Raw genomic sequence first — 18288 nt, 5'->3', positions numbered from 1 at the left:
TGTAAAGAAGTAAATAAAATATTTGATTTTAGTATTTGACTTACTGTGTTTTCCTCAGATGTGGTAAACAGTCTTTTGGACATAGGTTAAACTTAGCTTTTCTTCTGAGGAGACCCCTTGAGTCTATCATCTGTTCTTTCCCTGTGGGCTTACTTTTTTTTTCATGCTCTGCACAGTCACCTCTGATGGTCGTGTTCCCCAGTACAGTGTGGATGGCTTACTGGAATCACGCAGATTTCTTATTGGTGCTTGCATAATCTCAGAATTGTACGATGAAGCAAGACCTTAATAACATTAATCTTATTTCTGACTTGTTTGCCAATTATTCTTCCCAGAAGTTTTCTATTTTTTTTATTTACATTTCAAATGTTATCCCCGTCCCTAGTTTCCCCTCTGAAAACCCCCTTCCTTCCCCCCCTCCCCCCGCTCTCCAACCCACCCACTCCTGCTTCCTGGCCCTGGCATTCCCCTATACTGGGGTATTGAGCCTTCACAGGACCAAGGGCCTCTCCTCCCATTGATGACCGACTAGGCCATTCTCTGCTACATATGCAGCTAGAGACACGAGTCCCCTCATTCTTTTAAACAATAAATGTTAGAAAAATAAAAGCCAGTAAGATCACCTAATTCATATAAATCATAAGGTTTTTTAATCTGGACTATCCTGTGTTGTAAGTGGTTTCCAGTGGTGTTAGGGGATGTCTTATTTTTCATCTTAATCATGAAGTCCAGTGTGGGTCAACAATGGCTTTCAGTTCTCAACAAATGCTGCGCTTAAAAACGCTTTGCTTCTGAATAATTCTGCTATTTGTTGTTGTTGTTTTAACAGATTAGAAAATGCATTTTATGAGCATGCCCAGACCTATTACTACACGGAGATCAGAAGAGTGAAATCTCATAAGGAATTTTTGAATAAAACAACACACCAGGTACACTTAAAAAACAAACAAACAAACAAACAAACAAAAACTAATACGAAGCATTCAGAGCAGATTATCCATACTGTTTATTTTTGAGATGATTCTTATTTCTTCAGTACTGATATTTCAAATTGTTTAGTACTTTAAAAGTTTTTTTTTTAAGCTCTTAAAAAAATGAACTGTTTTCAAATTAGATTCTTTTGCCCTTACTTTCAAACTCTTACCTGTACGAGCTCGTGGAAGCCTTCTTAATCATGTCTTTGTTTCTTGGGCTCATTGTGAATTTAATTTTTAATAATTTCCTTCATATTTCAATGCATCATAATAATATCATTTTACCTTTAAAGCATGTATGTAACCACCGTTTAACCATTGTTTCAGCTTTTGTTCGTTCGACATCAGTTTAAAATAGCTTTCTTCAGTGAGCTGAAACAAGACACACAAAATGCCCTGAAGTAAGTTTCTGTTTTCAAACTAAATCTTTATTAAAATCTTGATGTTAATGATCCTGTACAGACAGCCACCTATCTCAGTCATCTTGATCTTAAGATTTTCATACTCAAATGCTTAATAAGTAGTTTCTTCCATTTTAGAAATAAATTGTTGTAAAATTCCCTGGTCTAATTTAACTAAACTTCATGATTTAAAGACAGCAGTGTCACAATTGGCCTAATTTTTCTATTTGCATTTTCAGTAAAATTTTTGCAACTAATTTTCAAAGTAAAATAAACATTAAATATTCTTTTATTCAATTGAAATAATGTTTTATCATTAATTGTTTAATTTCTCACATCATGTTCTATTTGAAGGCCCTGCTTGGAGCCTTGAAGGTTAGTTGCAGGTCCATTGACATGCTCCAACATTTTATTCCTTTGTTTTACCAACTGCATTGTAGTAAGACTTGACCTCCTTGTGTGTTAGCTCAGATTTTTGGATGTACAATGGCAATGTGTAAATGGTTTTTAAAAGGAGTCGTTATGTATCTATCTTGTAATTGCGGAGGTGGAGAAAATAGCAAGAGATCAAAATACTAGCTGGCTGTATTGTAGTTTGTTTTTATTGGTGGATGGGTGGCAGCATCAGGTAAGACTCAGTTTTAGGTCTCCTAGCAACTGATGCTGTCAGAAACCACCTATTGGGGAGGAGACGCTGCCTTCCCAGGGCTGGTTTCTTCCTCAGTCTGCTGTACTAGATGTGCTAAGGGTATTTCCTCTCCTCTGCAGCCTCTGCTAACATTAGTACTGTGTCCTTGTCCTTCGTTTGCACCTGGCCATAAGACACTTTCACTTGTTCTGTCATTACTCGTAACCGTCACTGAGAAACTTATAGTGGTATTTAAAAACAAACAAAAAGGGCTGGAGAGATGGCTCCGTGGTTAAGAACACCGACTGCTCTTCCAGAGGTCCTGAGTTCAATTCCCAGCAACCACATGGTGGCTCACAAGCATCTGTAATGGGATCTGATGCCCTCTTCTGGTGCGTCTGAAGACAGGGACAGTGTACTCACATACATAAAATAAATGAATCAATCTTAAACAAACAAACAAAACCAAACCTTGTCTGGACATGGTGGCGTGTACCTGTAATCCTTACATCTTGGGGGTGGGGGCAGAGCAGGACGACAAACAAGTTCAACGCCAGCCTGGGCTGAGTAACACATTCCAGGCCTGTCTCAGTGTACAGACATACACACACACACACACACAATTTATTAACAATTTTGTTTTGTTTTTGAGATAGAGGCTCTCTCTGTAGTTCTGGCTGTTTTGGAATCCAGGATATAGAACAGGTTGACCTTGAACCCAGAGATTCTCTTGCCTTTGCCTCCTGAGTGCTGGGATTAAGAGTGTGCTGCCACACCAGGCAAACAGTGTTTATTTCTTACTGCAATTCTAGATAACCATCCAATATGACCTTTGTTTTCAACTTGTTGTTAACTGGCTAGTTAATGATAGAACAATGCACAATAGGATGGGTCTTTTGCTGTAAAGTCATTGGTAATCAACACATAATTTCTTAGAGCACTATATATATGTGTGTGTGTATATATACATATACATATGCACATACACATATATATTGATTATTATATATATATATTGAATTGTTGAGTGGTTAGAAATGTTGCAAAAATATTGTCTGTCATAATAATATAGCTCTTTGGAATCTTAAAGATTATTTAACCACCCTTCTCATGTTTGCATTAGGAATTATAGGATTGCCTATAACCTTGTACATGAATTGAGGGCCCATGAAACTAATATTCTGGAAATTAAGACGATGGCAGGATTTATAAACTACAAGGTATGGTTCTGCTTTGAAATAAAGGGGATTTACTTTAAATGTTACCTTTTTAAAATGCTAAGTCAAAATCAGTTTCTTGATCCATAAAGGTGGTATTTTGTGAATTATGTTCTTCTTTGTGATATCCTTTTACTCAAGAGTGGCTTTGATTCCCAGTAGCCTCATTGTAAGAGTTGTATTTTAAATGTATAGATACTAGTTATCGAACCTCAAGAGTGTTACAGTGTTTGTTTGTAGAGAAGGGAGTATGCAACATTAAATTGTGTAAGCATTTCTTGGCTTCATGACTCAACCATAAACGGATACATCTGTACACTTTAGTGGGCTGTGTTTTGTCTTTTGAGACTTGGTATCACTAGTGTCTCTAACTCTGGGGCTCAAGGGATCCTCTTGCCTTATCCTGCCCAGTGAGCACTTGGGACTACAGTGTACGCCACCACTGCTGGCTCAGTTCACGTTAGAGGAAACCTAACTATTGTTTGAGCATTTTATGATTGTGTATAGTAGAGATGATCTTGTTTGTCCTGTGTCCATCTGTCCCACTCCACCTCTATGCTGTGGCCCGTTCCCTCCTCCCCCACTTCTCAGGGACAAGGCTATATTGTCTTCCCACTCACCTTTAAAGATGCCTGCTACTAGGCAGGTGGTGGATAGTAGAGAACATATTTTTAGTGAGCACAAATCTCAAAGTGGATATTCTCCTACCAGACAGTCCTTTTTAGGACATTTCTTTGCCAATTATGGTAATATGTATATCTCAAAATCTGCGGATACTTACTATATTTTCAAATAGGAATATATTGGAAATAAGCCAATAAGTGATTGGTTGTATAAATTTTATGGGACATTAATATATTAATATATTAATAACATTATGGGACATTAATACGATTAAGAATGTGACAGCTCCATCAATTGACATGAAAATGTAGCATGTGTCTGAGTTTGGTTTCTGTTACTGTGATAAAAATCATAACCCCAACTCACAACCCCCTACTGCTGAAACCCAACTGTAAAATTATTTCATTGCTACTTCATAACTGTAATTTTGCTACTTATTATAATTATAATGTAAATATCTGTGTTTCCAGTGGATGTAAAGTTTATGAACCATTTCCAGTGTTTCCCAAAGGGGTTGTGACCCGTAGGTTGAGAACCATTGCCTTAACTAAAAGCAAGCTGGGGAGGAAAGGGTTGGTTTGCTTTAAGTATTTCAGGCCACAGTACATTGAGAGAACATAGCCAAGGTAGGAGATTGGAGCTGGTGCAGAGGCCATGGAGGAGTGCTGCTTTCTAGCTTGCTCTTCATGGCTTGCTCAGCCGGCTTTCTTACAGCACTGAGGACCACTAGCCAACCTAGGGGTGGTACCACTCACAGAGGCCAGTCAAGAGAATGCCCTGAGGCTTGCTGGCTGGCCGTCTGATGGAGGCTTTTTCTCAGAGAAGAGCTCCCCTTTATAGCTCTGTCGAGCTGCATCAAGTTGACAAAAGCCTGTTAGTTGAAGAAAGTAAGGTGTAACTCAGCATCCTTAGCCTGATGCCACATGGCTCCTTGTTTATAAATGTGAATATACACACACTTACTGTCTATAGACTATACTGTCTATATGTAAACACTAAGTGCCTTTGAAAAGAAAACTTAGAAGACTGAAGGACATGATGGATAATAAACTTGTGGGGCTGGAAGCTGGCTTAGTGGGCAATGTACTTACGGCATAAGCATGAGGTCCTGGGTTCAGATCCCAGAGCCCACTGCAAAGCTGTATGCGGGCATATTCCTGTAATTGTAGTGCTGCCTGGGATGGGGGGATGGGGCAGACAGGCAGATCCGGGAGACTCCTTCGTGGGCCAGTCTGGCTGTTAACTGTGAGCCTCAGGTTCAGTGAGGGACCCTGTCTCCTAAGTGAGATGAAGAGCAATAGAGCAAGATACTATGAGGTTGTCTTCTAGCTTACATATCTGCACACAGGTATACATGCATACCACACACATACACACTACACATATATGCATATATACACACCACACATACACACACGGGCACATCTGACAGATATACACACATACATACTGCACATACACACACATGCACATCTGCACATACGTATATACGTATACCACACATATATACATGTGCACACATATACACTGCACATACACGCACGTGCACATCTGCACTCAGGTATACATGCATATCACACCCATACATACTGCACATACACACACACACACACACACACACACACACACACACACACACGGATTGTTTTTTATATATTTCTTTGTACCTAAGAGATAAAATTGAAAGTTATATCTTATGGAAATAAACTTCAGCTTTCTTTCTTTTGGGCTTCCATTTACCCTCAGTTCATATAGATTATACCACTTTTGAAACAATGTAGAGTTAGTGTCCCAGGGAAAAAACACTTAGAATTTTTGTTATCCTCGTTGGTGTATAGGCAACTAAACCTCGATTATGCAACAGAAATATTTGTTTTCTGACAATTTTAATACTCAAAGTCAGTCTCTCCCATATATATTCCTATTGGAAATAGTACAGCACATTATTATAATCTTTTGATATAATTTTTAAAATTCTATATTTTGCAAAGCTTTTGTAAGGCATAGGACAAATTCAGTATACTGAATAATTTTATTTTATTTCTCCAAGCATTCTGATGAGGAGAATTATATATAACAGAGAGCTTCAGAGAAGGAAATTATGTAGTCCCTTAGAGTTTACATTTTTTAATGTGTATGAATGTGTTTTTAGACTTCTCTCTTATTTGGGGATTTACATATTTCAGATCTGTAGGCTGTGTTTTCAGCACAATACCCCACTGGATGCGATTGCTCAGTTTCGAAAACACATTGACTTGTGTAAGAAAAAGATTGGGAGTGCGGAGCTGGCCTTTGAGCACGCCGCGTGGATGGCAAAACAGTATGTTACCCTGCGTTTCATATCTTAAAAATAGAGTGCGGGATTTGAAGGGATGGCATCAACTAAGGCTTTGGCTCTAAAGTGAATTGAGTATCTTTCTCTTATCGAGTAGGGTTTTAATAATATATCCCAGGTGTGTGTTCAGGAGTAGTAGCTATTGACGGTGTGACTTCTTGATGGGAAGTGGGTGATTTATGGTCCTGTCTCTTACGCTCACCAGGTATTTACCGGGTTTACACTTTCTGTTTACATTCTGAAGATGTGAGAATGCACAAGCATTCTCTGCTTGATGGAGCGTAGTGTTTGCCGCAGTCCAGGCTTCTGTTGCTCTGATGCCACGCCATGCCCAAAAGCAGCTAGGCAGGAAGGGCTGTTTCATCTGGCACTGCCAGGCCACTGCCTGCCACTGACGGAAGGCAGGTAGGCTCAGGACCAGAACCCGGAGGCAGGAGTGGAAGCAGAGAGCATGGAGGAGCACTGCTCAGTCTGCTTGCTCCTTCTAGCTTATGCAGCCTGCGTTCTTCACCCAGGACTGCCCTCCCACAGCAACTACTAATCAAGGAAAGCCCCACAGACTTACGGGAAGTCTGTCGGAAGTGTTTTCCCAGTTAAGGTTGTTCTTCCCATGGAACTCTAGCTTGTGTGAACTTAACAAGAAAAATAAATAGGACAAATGACTTGTCAACTGACAGACCAATATATTACTGTTAAACTGTAACCTTCCATTTCTTCTTATATGAATACCACAGTGTCAAACATAAACACTTTCAAAAGGTCAGGCTATTTTTTAAGCTTTAAGATTTATTTATTTGCCAGGCAGTGGTGGCGCATGCCTTTAATCCCAGCACTTGGGAGGCAGAGGCAGGCGGATTTCTGAGTTCGAGGCCAGCCTGGTCTACAAAGTGAGTTCCAAGACAGCCAGAGCTACACAGAGAAACCCTGTCTTGAAAAAAAAAAAAAAGATTTATTTATTTTATGTATGTATTCTCTCTCTGCATATACACTGCTGTGTCTAAAGACAGTGATATACTCACATAAAATAAGTGAATCTTTTTTAAAAAAATTCAAACACTTCAAACATGCAGGCCCTTTAAAAGAAATCCAGGGCTGGAGAAATGGCTCAGTGGTTAAGAGCACTGACTGCTCTTCCAGAGGTTCTGAGTTCAATTCCCAGCAACCACATGGTGGCTCACAACCATCTGTAATGGGATCCGATGCCCTCTTCTGGTGTGTCTGAAGACAGCTACAGTGTACTCATATACATAAAATAAATAAGTATTTTTTTAAAATAAATAATAAAATAAAAATAATCCAATGTCTCTTTAAAAGTTTAGACTTTCTCTAAAATAGTCAATGTCTTCTAAGTGTCGGTTTTTATAAAGTTAAGAAACAAGGTAAAAGCTGTCTGATCTTAAGAGGGGAGAATCAGGGCAGTCACAGTCCACTTAAAGTAAAACCAAAGCCCAACATTCAGTGCTTGATGTCAGGGACCCACTCACTCCTGACCTGGGCTCTACAGAGCCTGGGTACTTCTCTGCCACCCACAGCACCCTAGCCTGTCTCATAGGCTCAGGCTGCCTCCACTCCACAGTAGCTGCTGTTCTTGGTGGTTGTCCCATGGTTCTGACAGCTCCAGAATTCTTGGGTCTCTGCTGTGAATGGGCTGCACCTTCATCGGAAGCTTCTTGTGGGCTCTCACACTGCAAGCCTCGGTCGCTAGCTCTCTGTGACTTCTCCGTAAACCTGGTAAACTCTTAGACTTTACCTAGTTGACCTGCCAGCTTGGGATATGGCCTTGGCCTCCTTTGGACCCCAGCTTTGTGTGAGGTGACCCCGAAGGTTTCACCTCCGTGATGCCTGCCTGACTCCTCTTAATCACTACTAATTTCTCAGCACCAGCGGACCAACATCCGTTCAGTTAAAGCGCCAGGTTAGTGTTAGTGCTGCAGGTCCTTCGCTAGTCACAGTTGATTCTTCAGCTCCAGTTGAGGAGACACCACAAATTCTTAACACAGAATGTCACACAAAATGGCCCTGGGTAAAGCTTTGCCTCCCCCTGAAATTTCCCAAGCCAGGCCTCCATCATCTGCATGCATCTCAACACTCTCATCTTTCCAAAGCCCGATAAGCTTTGAACAATCAAGGGTTTTCAGCCCTAAGTCCCAAAATCCTTCACAATCCCTTGCATGATAACATGGGCAGGTTGATATTCCATAAAGCTGGTACCAGCTTCTGAAGAATTTCTTTTCTGTTGCTGTGATAAAACACCATGGCCAAAAGAACAATTTGTGGGGCAAGGGCGGGTTTATCTCATCTCACACTCTGAGTAACAGTTCATCACTGAGGGAAATCGGGGCTGGAACTCAAGGCAGGAACAGAAGCAGAGAGCATGGAGGAGTGCACTTACTGACATGACTCTTCATGACTTGCTCAGCCTGTTCCTTAGACACTCAGGACCACCTGCTCAGGACTGGCACTACCCACCGTGGGTGAGCCCTTTCACATCTGTCAGGAAAATGCCCTATAGACTTGTCTATAGGCAACCTGATAGAAGCATTTTCTCTCTTGATGATGCTAGCTTGTGTCAAATTAACAGCAGCAGCAGCAACGAAAAGACCAACTAGGACAGTGTTAATTGAAAAAATGCTGAGTAAAGTCACTTCCAGGAGCTCGCTTATTCCTGAAGAGTGAGGGTTAAGGTAAGTTCTAATACAGTGGTGCAGTCGTGGAGTTGCGTTATCTCAGATGACGTACACAAAGGACATGTGTGTAACTTATCAATAGTGTATGTTGTTATTTATAAATAACTAGCTGTTACTCAGTAGCTCTATTTAATGATGCAGTGACTTGAGTGTATGGCTTCCAGGATTCGTCATTAGAAGGAAGCTGCTTTTCCATGCCCTCACTACCCATTCCTTTTCTTGGTTTGTTCTCTTTAAGATTCCAGGCCTTTGGAGATTTATTTGATGAAGCCATTAAGTTGGGGTTGACAGCTATTCAAACGCAGAACCCTGGTTTCTACTATCAGCAGGCAGCTTACTATGCCCAGGAGCGAAAACAGCACGCGAAAGCCCTGTGTAACCAAGATGTAAGTCCCGGCCTGCACTGCCTTCCTCCCCTCAGGACACAAGCTAGGGCTCACGGTATTGGTTCCCCCCTGTCTTTGAATATCCTTTGAGTTATTATGACTTTTTAGTTTAAACCCAGGAATTCCATGAGCAGGGTATTTCTGTTATGTTTTACATGTATTAAGACTTTAAGCTTTGGATTATTATAATTTCAATACAGATTTTAATAGATGATAAAGACTAGGTTTTATAAAGAACATGTGGAGTGGGGCTTTAAGAAATAAGATTCAATAGGACGTAAGCTAATTCTGCTAAAACATAAATCGAGCTTTCAACAGATCCATGATATCTCGACACCACATTTCATTTTCAGAAATAGGCTGATGGACTTAGGGAGGCATCAGCTTAGTTATCAAGTCCTCCTAGGCTTATTGATTGCATTGTAATATAGGAGAATTGTAAAAGATTTGTTTCCTTTTATGTGCATTGGTGTTTTTCCTGCATATACGTCTGTGCCAGGGTGCCAGGTCCCCTGGAACTGGAGTTACAGACAGTCATGAGCTGCCCTGTGGCTCCCGGGTCCTCTGGAAGAGCAGCCACTGTTCTGTAACTGCTGAGCCATCGCTCCAGCCCTATAACATAGGAATAGTGTAAGAGTTTATTGAAATACATAACAGCAGGGAAACTCTAGAAAGCAAATGTTTAGAAGAATATTTAGTGTTACAGTGAAATGTATGGAATATATTTAAGTGGAAAAAGTAGGTTGAAAAATTATGCTAGTCGGTTACAACTAAAGTTTTGCATGATAATATGTGAGAATAATGTACATTAACAAGTGGCAGCAGATTTTATTAGTAATTAGAATTTTTTTCCTTTTGGGTGTTTTATAATTGTTCAATAATGTAGTTATATTTCAGTTTTTTTAAATATAAAAAAAGGAAAACTAGTGTAAATATTTTCTTTCTAGTGTCAAAAAATACTGTTTTCTACCAATAACAGAACTAATACAGAATAATGAAGAAAAGCAAGTCGCTTTTTAGTACTCTATATGATGTCTTTTATTTTCACAGAGAACATTTTATATGTGAAGTATATACTAACCACCATTTGTAATGCTTTCCCTATTTTATTATAGCAAGGTGAAAAAGAGTATGTGACAAAGAAGTCAGTTACTGTGACCTCAGCACCAGTGTCAGACTGCAGTTTTTACACTGTTTCTTGTCGTCTGTTTTTGTTTGGTTTTGGTTTTTCAAGGCAGGGTTTCTCTGGATAGCGAGGACTGTTCTGGAACTTAGTCTACAGAGGCTGACCTTGAACTCAGAGATTCACCTGCCCCTGCCCCCAGAGTGCTGGCATTAAATGTGGGCACCACCACTGCCCACTTGAGTTTTTGTAAGATTTCTAAATGTTAGTCAAGGATGTTAAAATATTTGTCGTGGTGTTGTGTAACCCGGTACTTGATGTTTATATTTATGGATATCTCTTTATTCAGTCGAAGATTGCGTTTGGAGTAGATGACCTAGACTCTTGTACAGATTTGTTCTTTTGATTTCAGGCTGCTGTGATGTACCCCAACCCTGATCCCTTAGAAACACAAACAGGCGTTCTTGACTTTTATGGACAGAGGCCCTGGAGACAAGGAATACTAAGTAAGTTATTCTCTGCCTTTTCTCTTAGAAGACAGAGAGATAGCTGTCATGCTGTCTAATGCCTGGTGGAACTGTATTGAAATGCATATATAGGCTTTTAAGTCTTTTTAAAAAGTGTTCTCTCCTAGTCTGTTTGTTTGTTTCTAAGATTTGTGCGCTTAGTTCTTAGAATAGTTTCTTTCCTTACATATTGGAGTCCCAATTAAAGGTAATGATATTGTTAAAACATTTGAGCATTTAAGCACTCAACTTTGGTGATTTACTTAGCATTTTAAAGGGACACTGCCCCGTCCTGTCTTAAACAGCCTTCCTGGCCATCTTTCGCACTCACTGGGACCCATGGCAGTTGGCACCTTAAGTGCCAGTGCATCGGGTACTTCAGTCATTCATAGTATGAGAGGATAGCACTCAGCAGCTGGGGACAGAACATTGGGATTAGGAACGTTCTTGCCAGAACAGAGACAGCAGAGAACTCTCCAGGTCAATGAAGCTGTCTCTGAGAATCGTTAACATTCTAGAATATTCGCAAGTCTTAAGTGCACACGGTATTCAAGTGAAGGACTCAAGGAACTCATGTGAAACGTTGTGTTACGTGAGCTAAGATGGATCGCTTCTTGTCTTCCATAGGCTTTGACCTCTCGGACCCTGAGAAAGAGAAAGCAGGGATTCTTGCCATTCAGCTGAAGGAGAGAAGTGTCGTCCACTCCGTGAGTCGCTCTCCCCAGTGTAAACTGCTTGCGCACTATTCTAGTTAAATGGTTTCCATTCCAATGTCGCATACCTTCTCTCTCCTGACAGGAAATAATAATCGCTCTTCTGAGCAATGCTGTTGCCCAGTTCAAGAAGTACAAGTGCCCGCGGATGAAAAGCCACCTCAGTATGTACCCGCCCCGCGCGGCTCTGGGCTGCGGGAGGCGCTGGCTCAGTATGTACCCGCCCCTCGCGGCTCTGGGCTGCGGGAGGCGCTGGCTTACTTGCCCGTCTCTTCCTTTGCAGTGGTTCAGATGGGAGAGGAGTATTACCATGCAAAGGATTACACCAAAGCTCTGAAGTGAGTCCTGTCGCTGCCCAGTCCCACAAGTGCTCTGATGTGGAAGGGTTTGCTGTGACTGTGTCTGTTGTTACTAAATTCCAGCTTTGTGGTACTTTCTCAATGTCCTCTGCTAGCAAAATCCTTCCTTAAAAGGGTTTAGGGAACCTGGGGTTTAACTACGTGTGAACAGTGTCTGTTAGACCATCAGAGGCTTTTCTTTATTTACACAAGGTTAGAAAGGCACGTGCAGTTTCTCCCTAGGCCTGTCAGCCCTCTGGAGGAACCCTTTCAGTGGCTCTTCTCTCTCTCAGGCTGCTGGACTATGTGATGTGCGACTACCGGAGCGAAGCGTGGTGGACTCTGCTCACGTCTATACTGACGACAGCCCTGAAGTGTTCCTACCTCATGGCCCAGTTAAAAGATTATATTACTTATTCTCTGGAACTCCTTGGACGAGGTATTGATGCTTTTTCTGTAAAAGGCCAGCTCAAACAGTAGTTTGCATCATAAATATATATTTAAACTGGAATATTTCATTGTCAAATATTTAGAAGTGCTTCTGTCCTGGGTGTGGTTTAGCACATCTCTAATGCCAGCACTCAGGAGACCCAAGCAGGGAGATCTCTGTAAGTTCAAGGTTAACCTGGCCTACATAGTGTGTTCTATAGAGAAACCCTGTCACAGAAAAACAATAAATGTACTTTTATTATATAAAATTCACCATGTTCAGTCATGTTAGAAGCACTTGCTGTAAAATACCTTAAGGGGCTGGAACGGGGCCTCCATTGGTACAATGCTTGCCTGATTTCAACTCCCAGGGCCATGTTTATGCCAGGCATGGTAGCCTGTGTTTCTAAGCCTGGCCCTGGAGCTTTGTGCACAGGAGGATTCCCTAGGGCTCCTGGCTAGTCAGCCTGTCATAACTGGTGAGCTCCAGGCCAATGACCAACCCTGTCTCAAAGGACGGGCACATAAAGAATGTATTTTATTGGGGCTGGAGAGCTAGCTCTGTGCCCAGCACCCTTGGGCAGTTTATAGTGGCCTGTAACCCCATGGTAGGGCGATGGACCGACCTGCCTGTCTTACAGCGCTATTTTCTTTTCCTATCTCAGCTTCAACTCTGAAAGATGAGCAGAGATCTCGGATAGAGAAGAACCTCATGAATGTTTTAATGGTAGGTTGTCATTCCTTGTAGACAGTCTACCCAGATCTGCATCTGCGTGTTCTTCCTCAGTTAGTTGTCAGAGGTTGAACTCTCATTGCAGAATGAAAGCCCTGACCCTGAACCTGACTGTGATGTCTTAGCGGTGAAGACTGCGCAGAAGCTGTGGGCGGACCGGGTCTCTCTGGCTGGCAGCAATGTCTTCACAATAGGCGTACAGGACTTCGTGCCATTTGGTGTGTAGCCAACATCCACAGTGTTCATAGAAACCCTTTGTCTGAAGTGAATACATGCAGAATAATAAATATAAAAGTAGTTAGAGTATAGCCAGCTTGTGGGTAACCGTGGATCTGATGTTTCTCTTCAGTGTCATAACAATATGCTATCAAGTATTTTAAGTTCAGCGAGTATTTATTGAACAAATATGTGAGTTCTGAAAGCCTTCATCTCAGTTACTGTTACTTTAAAACACCACAGGAAAGAACATTTTCTAGTTTTCTTTTTAAAAACCATGTTTTATTTTATGTGTAACAGTATAGTGTACATTGTTGCTCTCGGCCTTCCCAATGCTGGGACCTTTCATGCAGGTCCTCATGTGTGGTGACCCCCAACCAGACAATTACATCGTTGCTATTTCATATCTAATTTTGCTAGTGTTATGAATCATAATGTACATAACTAATATGCAGGATATCTGATATGTGATCCCTAAAGGGGTCGTGAACCACAGGTTGAGAGCCTCTGGTTTACATATTAAATAATAACACTATAATAGAATGATTTGATGTTGCATGCATTTCCTATATGTGTATAATTCACAATTTAAATTTGCTTAGAAAAAGTGAATTGGAAAAAAATTGTTCTGGGGGGAGGGCTTTTACAATCTGAACTATTCCCCTGTTCAAATACTTACATTTGTTTATTAAAATATACTTTGCTTATTTATAATTCAAGTATAATATGAAATATCCTTGAGAAATAGCATTTTAAAGTTGCATCCATTAAAGTTTAGGCAGGTGTTTTGAAATAAAATAATTGAAAATTACACTGTTCCTTTTGACACCAACTTTTTATGGACAAGTATGGTTTTAAAATTTAAGAAGTTTTTGAAAATGGGCAGTGGTGGCAACACCTTTAATCCCAGCATTTGGGAGGTAGAGGCAGGTGGATCTCTGAGCTGGAGGCTAGCCTGATCTACATAGTGAGTTCTAAGACAGCCAAGGCTACATGGAGAAACCCTGTCTCGAAACATACAAACAGCACCCCACTCCGATGATGGTTTTGAAGCTCCATTGTTTACCTTTATTTTTACAAAGAGCTTGTTTGTCTTTGCTGAGTGGCTGCCATCCGTGGGGACTCCGTAAGTAAGAAGGCAGTGAGAGTATAGATGAGCTGCCTCTGTGAAGATGACTCAGCACTGTGTGCTCGCTGTAAAGATGACTTAGTGCTGGGTGCTCTGATGCCTGGGACTGTTTGACTCCCCCCTTCTTGTTTGATTTCCAGTACAATGCAAAGCCAAGTTCCACGCTCCAAGTTTTCACGTGGATGTTCCTGTTGAGTTTGATGTTTTTCTGAAGGCTGACTGCCCACACCCCATTAGGTTTTCCAAGCTCTGCGTCAGCTTTAATAACCAGGTAGTGTGCCCACTCGTATGTTTCCTCCATGTGCATTGATTGTAGCTCTCGGTAACTGCTGCAAAGTGAGGTTAGTGAGTTTTACATCTTACTCGTTATCTGATTCTGGCTAGACTTATTTAAGAATAAATGTATTTCCAAAGTCTTAATTCAATATGCTTTTCCTGCTCTTAATTTTCCTTTTTCATTTCTGGTTTAAGTAAGCCAAGAATATTATTCTTAGTTCTTATAATGTGTAGCTTGAATTTCAAATAAGATATATTTAGTGTGAAGCTAGCCTAATTTTTAAAATCGCTTGCTTCATTTGTTTTACCATTGTTAGTTTGGTTTTAGAACTAGTATATGTTTGGTTTTGAAATACTGGAGCGGAGTGGACAGGCGTGATGTGCCCAGTGACCCAGCACTCTGCAGTCTGTCCTGCTAGAGGCAGGGCTTCTACTTCCTAACAGTCTAGTATTTTCTGTGCACTCATAAGCAACATGTTCATGTTCTAGGCATATGAACACGTTAAAGTGTGATGATACACTAAAGCCAAGGGCTGGAGCCTAGTCTCTCTCACCTGCGTGCTCGCTTAATAGATAATTATCTTCTGATCACGTAGAAAGTGTATTAAGCCTTTAACCAACACATGTATTCAGAGTCCCAGTAGTCTCCTGGTGAACGTAAAGGAATCCTGTGTATCAGCATCATTATCTGTAGGAATGTTAGGGACGGGCCAGAAGGACTCAGGGTCTGTCCAGTAAGCACTGCAGACCACCTGTTACTGTCTCTGCTGGGAGCATAGTGATGGTAGGCATGGCAACGGTAGGCATGGCCAAGAGAAGGAGAAGCTCCAAGACAAGGTCAGAGTCAGTGTAAGAAGATGGGGATGGGAGACCGTGTCTGAGGAAACGCAATCCAGGAACAGGAGTGCGTGTGCACTTACTGGTGAGGCAGGACAACCACTGTATAGACGGCCCGGTCGAGTGGTGAGAAGTGAGGCTGGGGCTGCAGGAACCTTGAAGAAGGAAACAGATGGATCAGCAAAGCCTCTAAGATGTATTCACTGCTTGGCCTATACAGACTTCATTTTTAGATTGTAATAATGAAGAATTTTATCTGTTTTAGTAGAAACTAATCGATGAGACCAGAGAAATACCCAGTAATTGAGATGTTCAGATGAATCTGGCTCTCCTAAAGACCAGTGTGTTTCCCTTCCAGCCCTTAAGCAGGGAGGCCATCTCATTAGTCTGACGGTGTAAAAGCAGAAACATGAAACTTGAAGAACTTTATTTTAAAGAAATGATATCGTGGAAAGTAATTAGACATTAATTATATTTATCCAGGTAGAAAGAGTGAGGATTGGGTCAGGATGCTGGTTGTGGGAAAGGCATTTCATAGTAGATAAGTCTAGGCTGGGGTGACACCTCAGAGTATAAGAGCATGGGAAGACCTTGGTTCAGATCCCCTGCATGCCCATAAAATTAGGTGGGCGTGGCTGCAGGGGCCTGCAACCCCACCCCAGTGTTGGGAGACAGAGCAGAGTGACCCTGGAGGCTTGCTGGCTGTCCAGTGAGAGCCCCTGCCTCTAGGAAGTAAGGAATAAGGGTGATAGAAGTCGCCAGGGTTTCCTTTGTCCTTCACGTGAGTGTACACTCTGGTGTGCACACAGAGAGCAGATAGGCCCGGGTTGGGGAGTAGAGAGAAGAGGAGGAGTGGCTAGGGTAAGTAAAGGGCTGGAGGCTGGCTTGGGCTGTTTCCTTGGCCTGACTCGGTTTGCCTTCTCCTTGCCTGGCTCATTCTTCCAGGTTGAGCACTTAAAACGTCACATTCTCAGGCAAGCCTGCCCTGACTGCAGTGACCCCTGTATCCCTCGCTGTCTCTCCTGTGGCTCTCTTAGCCTTCTCAGTATGAGTGCCCGTAGCTCTGTGGCCATCGGTGTGTACAGTTACTTCTCAGCTGCTCGCTTCCCTTATTACACTCTTAAAAACTGTCCCACGGACAGACAGTTTTTCCTTTCTCCTCATTGTGAAATTAGAGCCAATGTAGGCCTCTTACGTCACCTTTCCTTGAATGGCCTCCAAGTCTACATAAATAAGAAGCATGAGCGTCGTCCATAGTTAAACACTGATACAAACGCTGTGGTAGAATGTCAGCTTTCAACTTTCCTTATGTTCTCATTATATCTTATTTGAAATTCAAGCTGTAGAGCACAAGGAAACAAGGGGAACGTGTGCTTGATAGCCTTAGTCGGAAGTGAGAGTCAGGGAGGATATATAAAATAGTAAGTGTTTTCTGTGCAGGCAATTTGTCTGCAGGGATGGGAAGTTGCTCTTGGAAGCCCTTACTTACACTTAGTAACAGATGAGAATGGTGATTTCTGTCAACAAACGCACTTGTACACACACACACACACATGCACATGAGGACACATGTGCATGCACACACATAAGCACACACAGACATTCATACATTCACACAGAAACACACACACATATACATAGGAGTACACACACACACACACACACACTCAGGGACACATAAATAATAATAAATAAGTTTTTTTAAAAAGGAAAGAGTGCAACATATATTTTGTTTCTCCTTCGGAATTGGTATTTCAAAGCTTCCAGATATCAGGTTGTGTGTGCTAAATGTGTTTTTTTTTCCTTTGTGTTAGCAGTGAGTAAGTACATGAACTTGGCATCAAAATAATTCTTTTTATATAAAAACCACTGCATAGTGCAGTGGTGATATTCACTCTAGAGCAGTGGTTCTCAGCCTTCCTAAGCTGTGACCCTTTGACACAGTTCCTCATGTTTGGTGATCCCCAACCATAAAATTATTACATTGCTACTTCATAACTGTAATTTTGCTACTGTTGTGAATTTTAATGTAAATATCTGATATACAGGATATCTGGTGTACAATGCCTGTTAAAGTTTGTCCGACCCCCCCCAAGGGTCATGACCCACCAGTTGAGAACCCCTGGGCTAGAACTAAATGTGCTTTGAATCACTTGGTGCTCAGTGTTAGCAAAAGATCCATTATCTGATGCTTGCAAATTATAACGTCACTCGCCTCTCTCTAAGGTTTACAACCAGTTCTGTGTATTGGAAGAAGCATCCAAAGCAAGTGAGGTCTTAGAAAATCTGACTCAGGGAAAGATGTGCTTAGTTCCTGGCAAAACAAGGAAATTGTCATTTAAATTTGTTGCAAAAACAGAAGATGTGGGAAAGAAAATCGAGGTAAGTTATGAAATTCACTTAAAACTAATTTGAATGCCAGAAGTGGTATGTTTATGTTAAAAATGTAAAGGATGCATTCTTAGTCATTGGTAGGCTTCCTTCTGTGTGCTCTTTGTCAGTTCCTTGTACTATAAAATGCTGTAGTTGGAGACTGGGCCCCGTGGGTGTAGCTCAGTGGTAGAATGGATGCTTCCCAGCATGCACAGGTCCTGGGTCCAGGCCCCAGCATGAAGGAGGACAACAGGACTTACAGGACATCATACTCCATTCCTGGCTTTTCTCACTAGTAGTATTATAAGTAGACATTATTTGCTCTGAATACATAAGGCCAATCTCATTTTTTTTAATGAGTAA

At 41.4% G+C, this 18288-nt stretch overlaps 1 protein-coding gene across 1 annotated transcript in view; it reads left to right on the top strand.

Annotated features, from left to right (window-relative positions):
• Trappc11 (trafficking protein particle complex 11) overlaps positions 1–18288 on the top strand; it is a 42972-nt gene that overhangs the window by 7605 nt on the left and 17079 nt on the right. Inside the window, exons 6-19 of the mRNA XM_021169277.2 lie at positions 830–929; positions 1302–1375; positions 3127–3223; positions 6031–6164; positions 9105–9252; positions 10788–10881; positions 11509–11588; positions 11680–11758; positions 11878–11932; positions 12226–12371; positions 13027–13088; positions 13180–13312; positions 14580–14710; positions 17779–17934. Coding sequence (XP_021024936.1) covers positions 830–929; positions 1302–1375; positions 3127–3223; positions 6031–6164; positions 9105–9252; positions 10788–10881; positions 11509–11588; positions 11680–11758; positions 11878–11932; positions 12226–12371; positions 13027–13088; positions 13180–13312; positions 14580–14710; positions 17779–17934 — 1489 coding nt within the window. The remainder of the gene's footprint in view (positions 1–829; positions 930–1301; positions 1376–3126; positions 3224–6030; positions 6165–9104; positions 9253–10787; positions 10882–11508; positions 11589–11679; positions 11759–11877; positions 11933–12225; positions 12372–13026; positions 13089–13179; positions 13313–14579; positions 14711–17778; positions 17935–18288) is intronic.

This window comes from Mus caroli, chromosome 8, assembly GCF_900094665.2.
Source record: "Mus caroli chromosome 8, CAROLI_EIJ_v1.1, whole genome shotgun sequence".
Classification (NCBI taxonomy): Eukaryota; Metazoa; Chordata; class Mammalia; order Rodentia; family Muridae; genus Mus; species Mus caroli.
The sequence above is the reverse complement of the archived record's forward strand: the minus strand, read 5'-3'. Positions and strand labels throughout refer to the sequence as shown.